The sequence below is a fragment of the Channa argus genome, chromosome 7, assembly GCF_033026475.1.
Source record: "Channa argus isolate prfri chromosome 7, Channa argus male v1.0, whole genome shotgun sequence".
Classification (NCBI taxonomy): Eukaryota; Metazoa; Chordata; class Actinopteri; order Anabantiformes; family Channidae; genus Channa; species Channa argus.
The window spans coordinates 3,311,061-3,323,504 of NC_090203.1; the positions used below are offsets into that span (position 1 = coordinate 3,311,061).

Sequence of the window (12,444 nt, forward strand, 5' to 3'; positions counted from 1 at the left end):
GTGGAGTTGTACTGGAATGCTTTCTAAGTAGAGGGGGGTCTAATGTTTTTGGCCGCCTCACTCATTTTAAATAGAGTGGTCAAAACATTATCACCTTTCTGCTGGTTTCAACCTAAAAACTAAGAAATTATAACATTGTAAAAGTCGAATTCGTGGCAGAGCTTCTGTGTTGGATTGTATTTGACAGGGGGTCATAATGTTGCACCTGATAGGTCTATACACTCACATAAACATGTTAGAATGTACCTGGTGTGTGGGCTGGGATTTGATCCTGCAGACTTCTCTATCCCAGCCCGACACCCTAACCCATTGATCCACCAGGCCATTGATGTGACCTGCTGACACTTCAGCAAATTAATAACAGGAATGTGACTGTTACTAGTTCGGCTGGACGCTGATGTTGCATTAATGAGCTAATGACGATGAAAAATAACAAGAAAGATGAAACACTTTGAACGTGATAGCAAAACAATTTACCAAATAAAAAACTAGACTTTGATTAAGCTGAATTAGAGTTTTTTAGTTGTTGTTTTTTCTAAGTGAACAAGATAAAGCAAAGTGTTTAATGCTGTCTTTCAATACCTCACATTATATTCAACCTGATGGACACTTTCACATTATGATCTGATTATTTTACATTCATGCTTCACATTATTGTCTGTAAGTAATGTGTTTCATGTTTCCACTGTGAACAATATCATCAGACAGACGCAGTTTCCTCAAAAACTACAGTTACATCATGTTCCCAATTCTGTAGTTTGAACAGAAGCTTTTCCATAAATGTCTCTTCTCTCCTTTGAACACTGCCTCTGTCTTTTGCTGTTTTTGTGTTTATCCAGCTTTGTGATACTGACAATGACTAATGACAAGAGGATTTGTGCACTGAAGTCAGACGTTTAAAAAGCACAGGATTTTGATCTGATGGTTGTGTTCTATCAGGAGTCGCTTTGTCAAAGAGCCGGTTATGCATAAGATCTTATACAAATACATACAAAACCTTTTCCTTCTAAAAATTAACGTGAATCGGGCGGGGGGGGAGAAATTTACCAAGAATTTGGGCCACTTAAGCATAATGTGAAGGTAGTTTTCGAGCTAACCTGTCTGCATTTACACTTTTTAAAGCTGCGGTAATCAATAGTTCTGTATCAACAGCGGATCAATTCAATGAATGTAATGTGAAAGAGGTCACTTGTACAGAATCATCTGTTGCTTGACCCTTGATTTTAGGAAGCCTTTTAGCATCTTTTAGCTTCTTGTTTTGGATTTATGGGTTGAAACATTACTGTTTTGAATCCGTTTTACTAAATTGCTCACCAAAATGAAGCTAAAATGAGAAAAATATTTGGAATTTTTCAGATGAACACATGAAAATGAGTCAATTACTACGCTTTAAAACGTTTAGGGACAGAGCTCCTCAATCTTCATTAATGGCTAAATATGTTTATTATCTTCACTTTCTCCATAAATGGTAGAAAGCACATTTCTGTACCTTTTGTGTTACAGATACAGTTTTAGGGTCAAATGCTTTTCAGAAAGGCAGAAACCTGGGGCCATTAGAGGCAAGTGAAAAATATCTGGCTGCACAGATGCATGGAAAAACACCAATAAGCAATCAGCACGAACCCAATACATCTCTGGTAATGTGGGCTGCATAACAGGGTACAGAGTATTTGCAGTGCTAAGGTTGTGAGTGGGGAGGGAGGTAGGGAGGGGACGTCCATTACTGCTACGTGAGACCCTCTTGCCTCGGAGAACGGCATGTTATGAAAGATGCTGTAATGCATTTGTTGCGCGTTACATCACCTAATTCTGACTTACAATGAGATTACGCTGGTCGGAACAAAGCTTGATAAGTAACCTTGTCTGAGACGCAAAAATGGGGCACAAATCCTTTTAGTCGGAGGGTGAAGGATTGCTTTGCCACACAGAGGCAGCAGGCGCACACGGGAGTGTACCAGCCTCAGTCAAAGAAATGATGGATTCTGTCATTATAAAGCAATGTGCACTTATTTAAGCAAACAGCAGTTGCCTGGACTGACAGGTAAAAAGCATGCGGGCTGGACAGAACATCAATACACACACTCAGACTTACTCCTACAGTCATTTTGCTGCTTGTCAACTCAGAAAATTTCCTATAAAACACTGCTGCTACATGAACTGTGCTTTCGTATACAGATCTGATGGAGGGCAGTAAAATAACACCTGTAGCACCTTATGGAAAAACAGCATCGCTATGACAACCGTTTCTATTAAAAGGTGGCTCGAATCCGCAATGGGAGACATTTCAGCACTTTGACCTGCCAAAAGGCTCCATACTGTCAGAAAAAATGCACAGTTACTTAATATGAGAAAGGAAATCATAACAAAATCTAAAACAAGTGGAGCAGGTGTCACAGGTTTAAACTGGGATATGAGTCACATGCACTACACATAGTATTGTACAGGGTTGACAGATGCTGCTAATTAGCAAAAAACTGTGACCCACATTTACAGCAGAGATCGTGTAGTCGCTTTGACGATTAACGACTCGGTGACGATTAACGACTCGGTGACTATTGGATGCAATTTGATGATACCACTCACTTAAGTGCTGGAAATAAAGATGTGAGAAACTGTGTTGTATTGATGTCTGCACCACAAAAAGCAACAAGACATAGTCAGTGATCCAACAGTAAAATATTAGTAAAAAAAATCAATAAAAAATCTAATTTTTAAAAAGCTATTGAGTTCTCATTTTCTCATAAAGCCCCCAGTAAATGCAATTTAATGTCAGCATATCGTACAATAAAGTACGACTAATTATAATCACATGATAATATCTCATTTACAAGATTTTTTGTATTTGTTAAATTGAATGCATAATTTCAGATTTCCTTTTATTCAGGTGCTTTAGTGAAACAGTTTTGAATGATTTACAATTCCAAAAACTGTTTATTTTTCTTATGATGATCTTTATGCACTACCCGTTCCTCAACTCTATTTTTAGGATCTGTCTCTCTCTGAGACCCCCTCAGCCCGCTCTGCTCTCATTGGCCGGCTTGTGGTAAACTGGTGGTGGGCTATATACTAGGTGTAACATGATAGCAGGTAGGCTAAACTGTGAGCTTTGTGGGCATATGGACCATGGAAGTTTCTTAAAGTTTCCTGCAGCCCTGCTTCCTTTATAGACTCTACACTGGGATGATGTCATAATAATATTGAATAATAAAACTAAAATAAAATTAAAAGTTTGTTTTCCGGGCTGTGGAAAACCTTTACAAATAGAAAAACCTCCATGAATAAAAGACAAACAAACAAAAAAACTTGGTCACAAGCTCAGATTATGGAACTTTGCTATTTTTGTAACATTATTTATTCCACCCCTAATAATAATCTGCTAAATATTTTTCTGCATACACGTCTGCTAGTAACTACAGTGTTATTGTTACTGAGTTCTCTGTGGAATTATTCTAAATCCAAACTAAAGGACACTTTCACATGTTTTTGAGTCTGTCATAATACAATACTGAGTCTTAAAGTTACAGTTCATTAAAATGATTACTGGTCGTAATTGTTCCTCTTGACCACACAGGTTGAGATACATAATAAATAAATGAGTGATTAAAATTTTACATTACTGTTTAGGACAAACTTCAAAGACTTTAAAGCTATTCTTTTAAAGTAATACTTTTACCTGAACTCTTTTATTTAGTCTCCATTTGCCCTGTCAATCAAATGGTGTGGGCGCTACTCTATTTGGATTTTCTTTTGAAGAAAGCTTGAGATGAGTTATGAGTCTCAAGCTGCTGCTCTCAGAAATGAAAAACCCATCGGCTGCTGAGCATCAGGAGACCTTTCAAGCAGACGGCCAGTTCACCTGGTGTTTGGGACTACAAATGGAAAATCTTCTGTAAACTGTTCGGATCAATCGGCAGCTCCGACTATTGAAACCGCATGTTTATATGAAAATGCCACGGACTATTGATTTGCTGCAAAGTTGACAGAAACAGTTTTCACCAGAGCAGTCCAGCTGCGTCTCCTACCTGCGCTGGCTGGTCGCTGTGGTAACCCTGGTGACACGGTGTTCCTCTGCAGAGCTGGTTGCTGTGGCGACAGGAGGCGGGGGTCCGTGAGGGTGGAGGTGACAAAGGAGGTGGTTGTGACCAGGGCGCCGCCGGGGTTGTTGCTGAACTGGAGGGCCGCTGCAGCCGCCGCGTTCTGATTGGATACTGGCACGGTGACTGGCATGGAGAAGGTGGGCTGTGGGACTGTAGACTGGTGGAGAGACAGGGTAGGGGCTTAGACTTTGCTAATTCTTGCCCCAGCCACACAAATGTATGCATATACAGCGTGATGACGAGCAGAAGTGCGAACAAGCCTGCAGGTGAAACACAGTGGCAGCCAAACAACCAATCACACCAGGAAGAGTGTTTCCAAAACCAGATGTGACTTTATAAAAACTCTGTTAGGTACCATCTGATAATATACATACATAAATACAAGTTAAAAAAAAAAATATATATATATATATATATATATATATATATATATGATTAGTGATGTTAAACTTTCATTTGTTTCAAAGAGGATTTTGGGAAACATGCTTATAATTATTTAAGAGACAGTGTATTTATAACGATGTCAAACCTTGTGTTTAAATGCAATTTCTTTTTGTTCTAGTTTTATTCTGTCTCATTTCAAAATACAGACATTTCTGTTTATATTTCACTAGTGAAACCTTGTTTTGTTCACACGGGTAACTGTCTGTGCAAAAGCTGTCAACATTTCAATCCATTTGCAACAGTAATAATCTAGTGAATTTATTGGAACCCGGTCCGTTTCTAAAGATAGAAAACAATAAACACATCCCTATACCAGAAATATAAAAAAGAAAACTGAACATGTTGAAAAAAAAAATCTTACTGTTAAAGAAAAGCAGATACATTTACTTGATAGTTAGATCTTTGGAATTTAATTCTGATTGATGAACGTTTTCTAAAGCAAACTATATCTTTGCAGATTGATTTCCAACCTTCCAGGGCATAATGGGTTTGATCTCATCATTAATGAACCCGAGTGACATGAACCCAAAAGAAATCCATCTAAAACAATTGCTTGCAATGTGCATTTAATGCGACACGTTTTGGAAATTAACTCTTCACACAACTTAAACCCCTCTCTCTCTCTCTCTCTCTCTCTCTCTCTCTCTCTCTCTCTGCCACACACACACCTGCTCAGTTTTAGCATGCAAAGTGATGTGGTGGAAAGGCCAAAAAGCTGTGTTGCCTTTCACGTCTCATGCCAGGTTAAAACTCCCGTCGCAGCAGCGGGTTATTGGTGACATTTCATAGCGTGCATATCACATTCCAGGTACTTCCCACCACCCTTGCTGACATGTGCTCATCATCAACATACATTGGAGTGCAGTGTATGTGTGCATGTGCGTGAGGCCACCCCTCAGAGTTTGGTTAATAAACTGTACGACCTAATGCGCGTTTCCCGTTTCTCTTGCACTTCTTCAGTCTTTTATTATTTTGAAAGCGGTCTACCTCTTCACCTGAGTTGACCTACAGTAAGCGAATAGATGACAGTCCACGCCACCTGAAAATCAAGGGCAAGGACCTGAGGTGGTCCAGCCATCCGATCCATTTCACCCTGTTCCAACTCGACCTGAAAGAAGGACGTCTAATTATAGAATATGGGCCAGTGCTGCTCTGTACTGTACTCAAACTGCCTGGGACCCAGTTTAATAAAGAGGAGGACGAGGGCACCTTCCTGCCCTTGATCTCTGCCTCTTGTTCCTTCTACAATGTTTTCTAACATTTTGTTTTTTTTTAATATAGGTTTTCTTGAGAGAAAATCTCATTTGAACCCAAGTGAAGTGAATGTTTGCATGTCACTTATTAACTGAATTTGTTTTTGCCAGTAGACAAATTTCTTTTTCCATGTTGTCCTGACACAGGGTTACACAGTAATAATTGGAATAAAATTTGCCAAGCTGTATCCCAGTTATATCCAGAAAGAAATTTTGGAAATCATTCAAATAATCCTCTAACACGAAGCACTGCCCTGCCTTTTAACAAAATTTACTGCTCAAGTAAAAGAGAAAGTGAGGTCAAAGTCTGTCCTCACAGCTAACAGCGAAACAAATCCCCGACGCTGAATTTAAAGTTCACCCATCAGAGTGTACAGAGGGCGTTTGGTGAAGCAGAGTATTCAGACAGAGCTGTTAGTGGGGACCAGGGTGGGTGAAGACAGCACTGCACCACTGCACACTGGCCAAGCAGAGGGTAAAAGGAGGGATGGATGGGGAGGTGATGGGGGTTAGTGCAAAGGGGGGCAGGACGGAGGCTGAGGTGTGTAAACATGGAGCCTAAAACACTAGAAAGGCTTTATCCTCAAAGGGAATAGTGTGAGTTTTTGTGGGGGGGTTTAGTTTTTAGCTCCTATACAAACAGGACGGGTTTGCGTGTCTTTGCTCAATAATTCAAGCAGGAATCAGAATCGTTTTAACAACCTTCTGACCTCAGGCAACGACTAATGGGAACGTTTTAGATTTCTGACCACGAACGGATTATTTCCACCCATGTCTTGTTTTGAATTTTTGCGCGAGGCTTTGCTGAGATTCAAGGTTCATTCTTTACTATGAAGACAGCAGCTGAAACACTAGTTTACTATGTTGTTAATTTTTTCCAGACTGAGTATAAGTATTTACATTTGAGTACTTGCCAACACCAAGTTCTACACGGTCTTGGTTCTAGTATGAGTTGCTGGACAGTAAAAACCTCATCAATCTATTGCAGTTACGCAAATATGGACACAAAATATGGCGGTGACGGGGGTTTAATAATCGCAGCGTGGACAACGTGAACTGTAGAGTCTACACAGAAATATAACTTAAGTGATGTCAGTCACAAATATTAAATGTTTTTAAAACATTTAATATTATACAAATATATTTTTGCCGTGATCAATTTTCAAACATTTTTCCACCTCCACCTAAGCTGCAGAGGCTTACGTGGTATTTAGCGCAGAATCTGAGGAGTTTTACGTGTACAAGTACAAAAAAAAAAAAGGCAGGATCAGACCCTGGAGAGATCCCTATTGTTAATTTATGAACTTTTCTGGAGCTTTTTATCGTGAGCTTTATCAGCAAATGGAGGAGCATTAGGATTAAACATGTTGAAATTGACCTTTTTTCTGCTGACTTTGGCTTAAAAAAGGAAAAAAGTAGGAACATAATACATACATAAATATTAATAAACTAAATGTGAAATTTTGTGAAGGTTTTTAAAACACTAAAAAGTTTGATTGGCAGCTGGTCTCAATAGCTCTTAGACACAGGAGGAATCCGTGTTTTAGCTGCAGTCCCGTTGGCGTCTAATTATTCCACAATGACATAAGTTAGTACACCGCACATTGCATTGTGGGATTGATGGGGGTCTCGCTGACAAAATGACAGGAGATTTGAGTTTAGAGCTTTTAGTTACAAGTTCTGTGGAGTTGTCTCCACAGACGTTACATGACTCTATTGGAAGCTTACATGAATATTTGTTTAACATGAGATAAGCATTTGTTCAGATTGGGTTTAGTTTTAAATATGACATTTTATTTATTTTATTTAGTAGCAGTATTAATGTACAACATCTAACATTAGTAGTGTAACCGTTACACGTAGATGATGTGGTTTTTAGTTCACAACTGTAACATTAATACAACATTAAGAATTCAGCCACCAGCTGAACACACATTTAACATTTATCCGAACATTTAACTCTAAAGCTGTTTGCCACTTAATAATTATTTAATCAGGGAATCTCAACGAGATCCAGATACATTTGGCAAGAGAAGGTGTGTATTATTCTATTGTTTATTTTTGTATGTGAAGTGTGTTGAAGCTGTGGAATTTTCAGTATGATGAGCTGGTTTGAACATTTAAATTCCCTAATAAAAGTGTTTCCAAATGTTTTCTCCATTTAGATTTCGTTCTCAGTTTGGCTTTTCTTATTCGGCGGTTTGTGCTTGTTAGAATTTAGTTGGGAAAAAAAAGGGAACACGGCATTTAACTTTAACAGCAACTGCCATCAATCTCAAAATCTACCAGATGTAATTGTAAAAAAAAAAAAAAGGAAGAAGGAAAAAAGAAAATTCTGGGATAAATTTACATATTTAGTTGATTTAATTGTTTATTTTAATTATTCATTATTCATCGTGAGCCACGTTGACATCAGTTGATCCTGATATAAAACTTGGCAAAAACGTTCTGCAGCACTTTTTTTTTTTTTTGCCAAATCTACAGCCAGCTACAACAACCCTCCTCAGGCATCTCTCCTATTTTATTTTACATATTTGTAATATTCTAACCATAATGTGTTCTCTGCCAGATTTGAGTTGCTAGGAGATTGGTGACATAACTGCGAAACCTCTTCACTTCTTCTCTAAATATGAAATTTAAATGTGTCCTCACCCTGCTCTGCACTGTGCTCCGCTGAGCATTAATCCATGTCTTCTGCAAATTACAAGTGAATTTACATCTACCCACTCCAACTCCACTTAACACTGATGCTCCTAATAGCAGACAGGGGGGTTAATAGGGACCTGCCTGTCAACCTGCAGATGTAACACACAGAGAGAGAGAGAGGGGGAAAAAACAATAAGAACCTGTTGGGTAAATAATTGACTAGGAGATTTTCCAGAAGCCCACGTGAGGAAGCTTGAGGCCTCTTCTGTGTGAAGAGAGCGCTAACCTATTTTTTCCTCAGAGGAGCACTCTCAACAAGGGTGTGTTTCCTGGATGCAAGGGCAAAGATTGAATTCAAGTCCTGGCCTAGTTTCCCCTTCCCATCCCCTCGCTTCTGTCCTGGAACCCTGTGAAGGTTCACAATCTCACATAGAGAAGTGTCTGGCTGGCATCTGACCAGTAAATTCGTTTTTAGTTGCTGCCTTTCTACTTTCCCAATATTTGAATAAAGATTAAAAAAAAAACCAGCAGCTCAACATCTCCGTTAAATGAGATGTCTGGGAGAATCAGCTTGACAAATTATCATATCACAGTCAAGGTCATTAATGTTTACTGATGAAAACACATCCTCACAGCTAACGTTCAGTACCAAGAGTCCATTAAGGCAAATGACTGTGTATTTTTCTACTGAGCTGACATTATTCATGCGGATGTTCTGTGCTTGGCACTGTTTTACAGCAGGGCAAAAACCTTATACAATTATAAGGAATCTCGCAGAAATAATCATCATGAGTTTTACAATGAGGATGTGTTTAAACAAGTTAACGCTAGTTGTTAAAGCTCTAGAGAATTACATGAGAATTAATTTAAATAAAGTTTGTTTTACGGTATCAATCGTGCCTTTTATAACCTTTTAGAATTTGTACAACAGACATAAAATTATTAGAATCTTTATTCATCTCTAAACATACTTTTAGATTTCCAGACTACTGAGTCTTTACAATCAAAGTTCCCATTGCTGAAGATTTAAAGTTTTACTATTTTTGTTGCATTTTAATGAAAATATGATGAACTAATCAGGTGTGTACCCAGAAGGAGGCCAGAGGTGGTCAGACTCAGAATGATTATCAGAGAAAATGACCAAATATGAAGCTGAAGTAAATCATTATAATTATAAACAACTTTTTTAAAAAAGCAATTATGCAAATTTATATATTTCTATAATAAGTTTCCAGACCCACCCCTGGAAAAAAAATTATTATTGAGATGCAACTGCATTAGATGTGATTAACTTTGTTTCAGAAATTCCTCTACAGGAGACACTGAAGATGTTCAAATCCTTGCTCAAGGGCACTAGGACCAAATCTTATTTCTTATTCAATTTTCTGACCCAGAACAGGATCCAACCAGAAACCTTCCGGTGAATTAAAAAAAAAAAAAACTGTGGTGTGAGTGTAAGGGGAACGGATCCGTTAGCCCAGGTTTCCTCTAGTCAAGTGTCCTGCCCATCCTCCCTCGCTACTCTCTGCCTACCTCAGGAGGTAGTTTAGTACAAGTGGGATTAAGGTTGTATGTCCCGGACCCTAGCTGTCATGCTGGGGATTATGATGCTGAGGGAGGGAGCCGTGTGGGGGCTGCTGCATGCTTCCATTTGCCGGTGCCTTGTGAAAGGTGTGCTGGGCAAACCGGGCAGGCAGGCTGCCTGGCTGGCTGAGACACCAGGGATAGAGCGGTGACGGGGGCGGGGACACTACTCGTTAGCGGCATTAGGCGAGCGTCCAGTCGACAAGCGCCAAGAGCCTGTCTCACCTGGGGTGGTAGATTGAGTTCTATTCTTCCTGTGCTGCAGCTTTCTTTTCTGAAGAAATTTCAATTCAGTGCTTACACAGCACAGAGAAGCTGACGGAGCACGGATCAAACTCAGGAGGAGAGAAATTCACTGAGATTATTAAATTAAGGGGCGACGCCGTCTCTCTATTAGCTCTGATGCATGTGACATGTTGGTATCTGAGAACACACAGTTTTAGTGGTAGCTCCAGTATGATTAGAGGAAGCTTTTCTACCACCTATGTACCTTCATGATCCATTGGTGAATGATAACAGATACTTGATAAAAGTGCTTACAAACATTACAATGACTGGATTTTGCTGGTTGCATTAGACACAGCAGGTGTAATCAATGATGTGGCCCATTAAAGCTACAATATGCAACTTCAACTAGCAGTAGTTTAAGACTTTGCTCCGTTAAGTTGTTCTACCATCTGCTACGCTGCGCCTTGTCAGGTATTCATCATTATTAAATGTCAGTAAATGGGAAGGTGCAACATTTACCAATCAAGCAGAAATTATTGAAACTCTCTGATTGGTCAGAAGGGTGAGTCTCTCAAAAATGATCTTAAGCAAGTATTTGTGCACTGCTGCTGGTGTTGTTCTGTCTTAACCTCTTTACAATAAAGCAAGTTTTAGAACATATTTCTACTAAAATCAGTTGAATAAATGGCACAACATAGCCTGGCTTTAATAAATATTAAAAACATTTTGCACCCTGGTCATTTCATAGTAAAAGGTCAAACAGTTAGTTTTAATTTTAACCTGTTCATAATCTGATCCATGTTACAGCAATTAAATTAAAAAATAAGGTTAATTATGTGACAGAGTAAAGGACTTCTCTGTTAAGGTATAACCCTGCATGTATAATTTTAGAAATAACTCTCCTGCAGTGCCTCAATGTGACTGTTCAATCCCAAATGACCAATCAGAGAAGCAGGCAGACAGGAAGAGGGGCTGTAAATTGAGTGCTACTTATTAAAGTGACGTTAATGGCATTATCGAGCACAGAGGAAAAAAAAATGAATCACGGAGAAATTGGCACAGGAGCAGGGTGGTAAAAGAGGTTTGGCAGGGTGCCAGGCAGGAGGCAGAACCCGGGTAAGGTCAGGAGCAGTTGGAGGAGCCGGGCTGCACTGGGACTAACGCAGTGAGTGACGACCAGTTAGCAGCTGCACCTTGAATTTCTCCGCGTTACCTGTGTTGTCGGCGGCGCACTCGGCCCTGATGCACACAGCGTGCCCTCAACTGCACGCTTGTTTCTTCAGTGTTGCCGAGTATTACACAACTGGCATTTCAGACAAGCCACCAACTGCTCAAAGGCATGCTCCAAATGTGTTGATTATCACCATAAAGCATGATTTTCCCTTCGCAATATCAGTTGCTATGCCAACTTTAGTGGAAACCAGGGACCTAGTTAGTGCTCCTCTCCCTCTGTTGTTTATTCTTGTACATTACTGAACTTGCAGAGGCATCAGAAACAGTATATTAAAGCCAGAATACTCCTGAGGATGCTCTTCACTGTGATGACTCTAACTTCAGATGAATAATCACAGCAACGCGTGCCCCATTTGGTGGTATATTGCTTTTTGTAAGGACTCGCACAAAGTTATACATCTGAAGAGCCGCAAGAAATTGACACCATCGTCAAGTTTTGATGTTATGTTTTATTGTAATTCAGCCCTAGAAGTGCTTTTTTATTAGAACAATCTGCCAGTAAAAGGACTGTCTCACATATTGCCTAGTGCACATATTTCAAAGATTGCCTGCAAATAACCTTGAAATGAGACAAATGGCATCTCAAAAGAAATCGACAGAAAGTGACAAATGATGTTTGTTTGAAGGTTTGTTGAGGAAACCAGTTGAAATACGACTTGGTTATAGATGACAATGACTCAAAAGGATGATGTTTTTCTGCATTTCAGTTCAAATTTTATGATTTGTCATGACTAGGAAAAATTCTGATTTTACAATTAAGAAGACTGAACCTATTGATTTTGTACTTTTACCAGAGGTGGATTTACTTGTTTTAAAGGTCTTTGCCCTACCTTTCTTGCTCAGTCACACACCATCAGAGGTGGGGGAGTGGGGGAGGGTGGGGGTGCTGTTGGAAAAAGGTGAAGTGGAGAAGGTAAAGGGGTGAGGAATGGTGAGGGCAAGTGCACTGTGAGTAGTCA

At 39.4% G+C, this 12,444-nt stretch overlaps 1 protein-coding gene across 11 annotated transcripts in view; it reads right to left on the minus strand.

The window, feature by feature from the left end:
- Window positions 1–12,444, minus strand: part of mef2d (myocyte enhancer factor 2d) — a 94,812-nt gene that overhangs the window by 25,661 nt on the left and 56,707 nt on the right. For all 11 annotated transcript variants that reach the window (XM_067511861.1, XM_067511863.1, XM_067511868.1 and 8 more), the window contains one exon: window positions 4,023–4,254. In XM_067511861.1, the coding sequence (XP_067367962.1) occupies window positions 4,023–4,254 (232 nt within the window). The remainder of the gene's footprint in view (window positions 1–4,022; window positions 4,255–12,444) is intronic.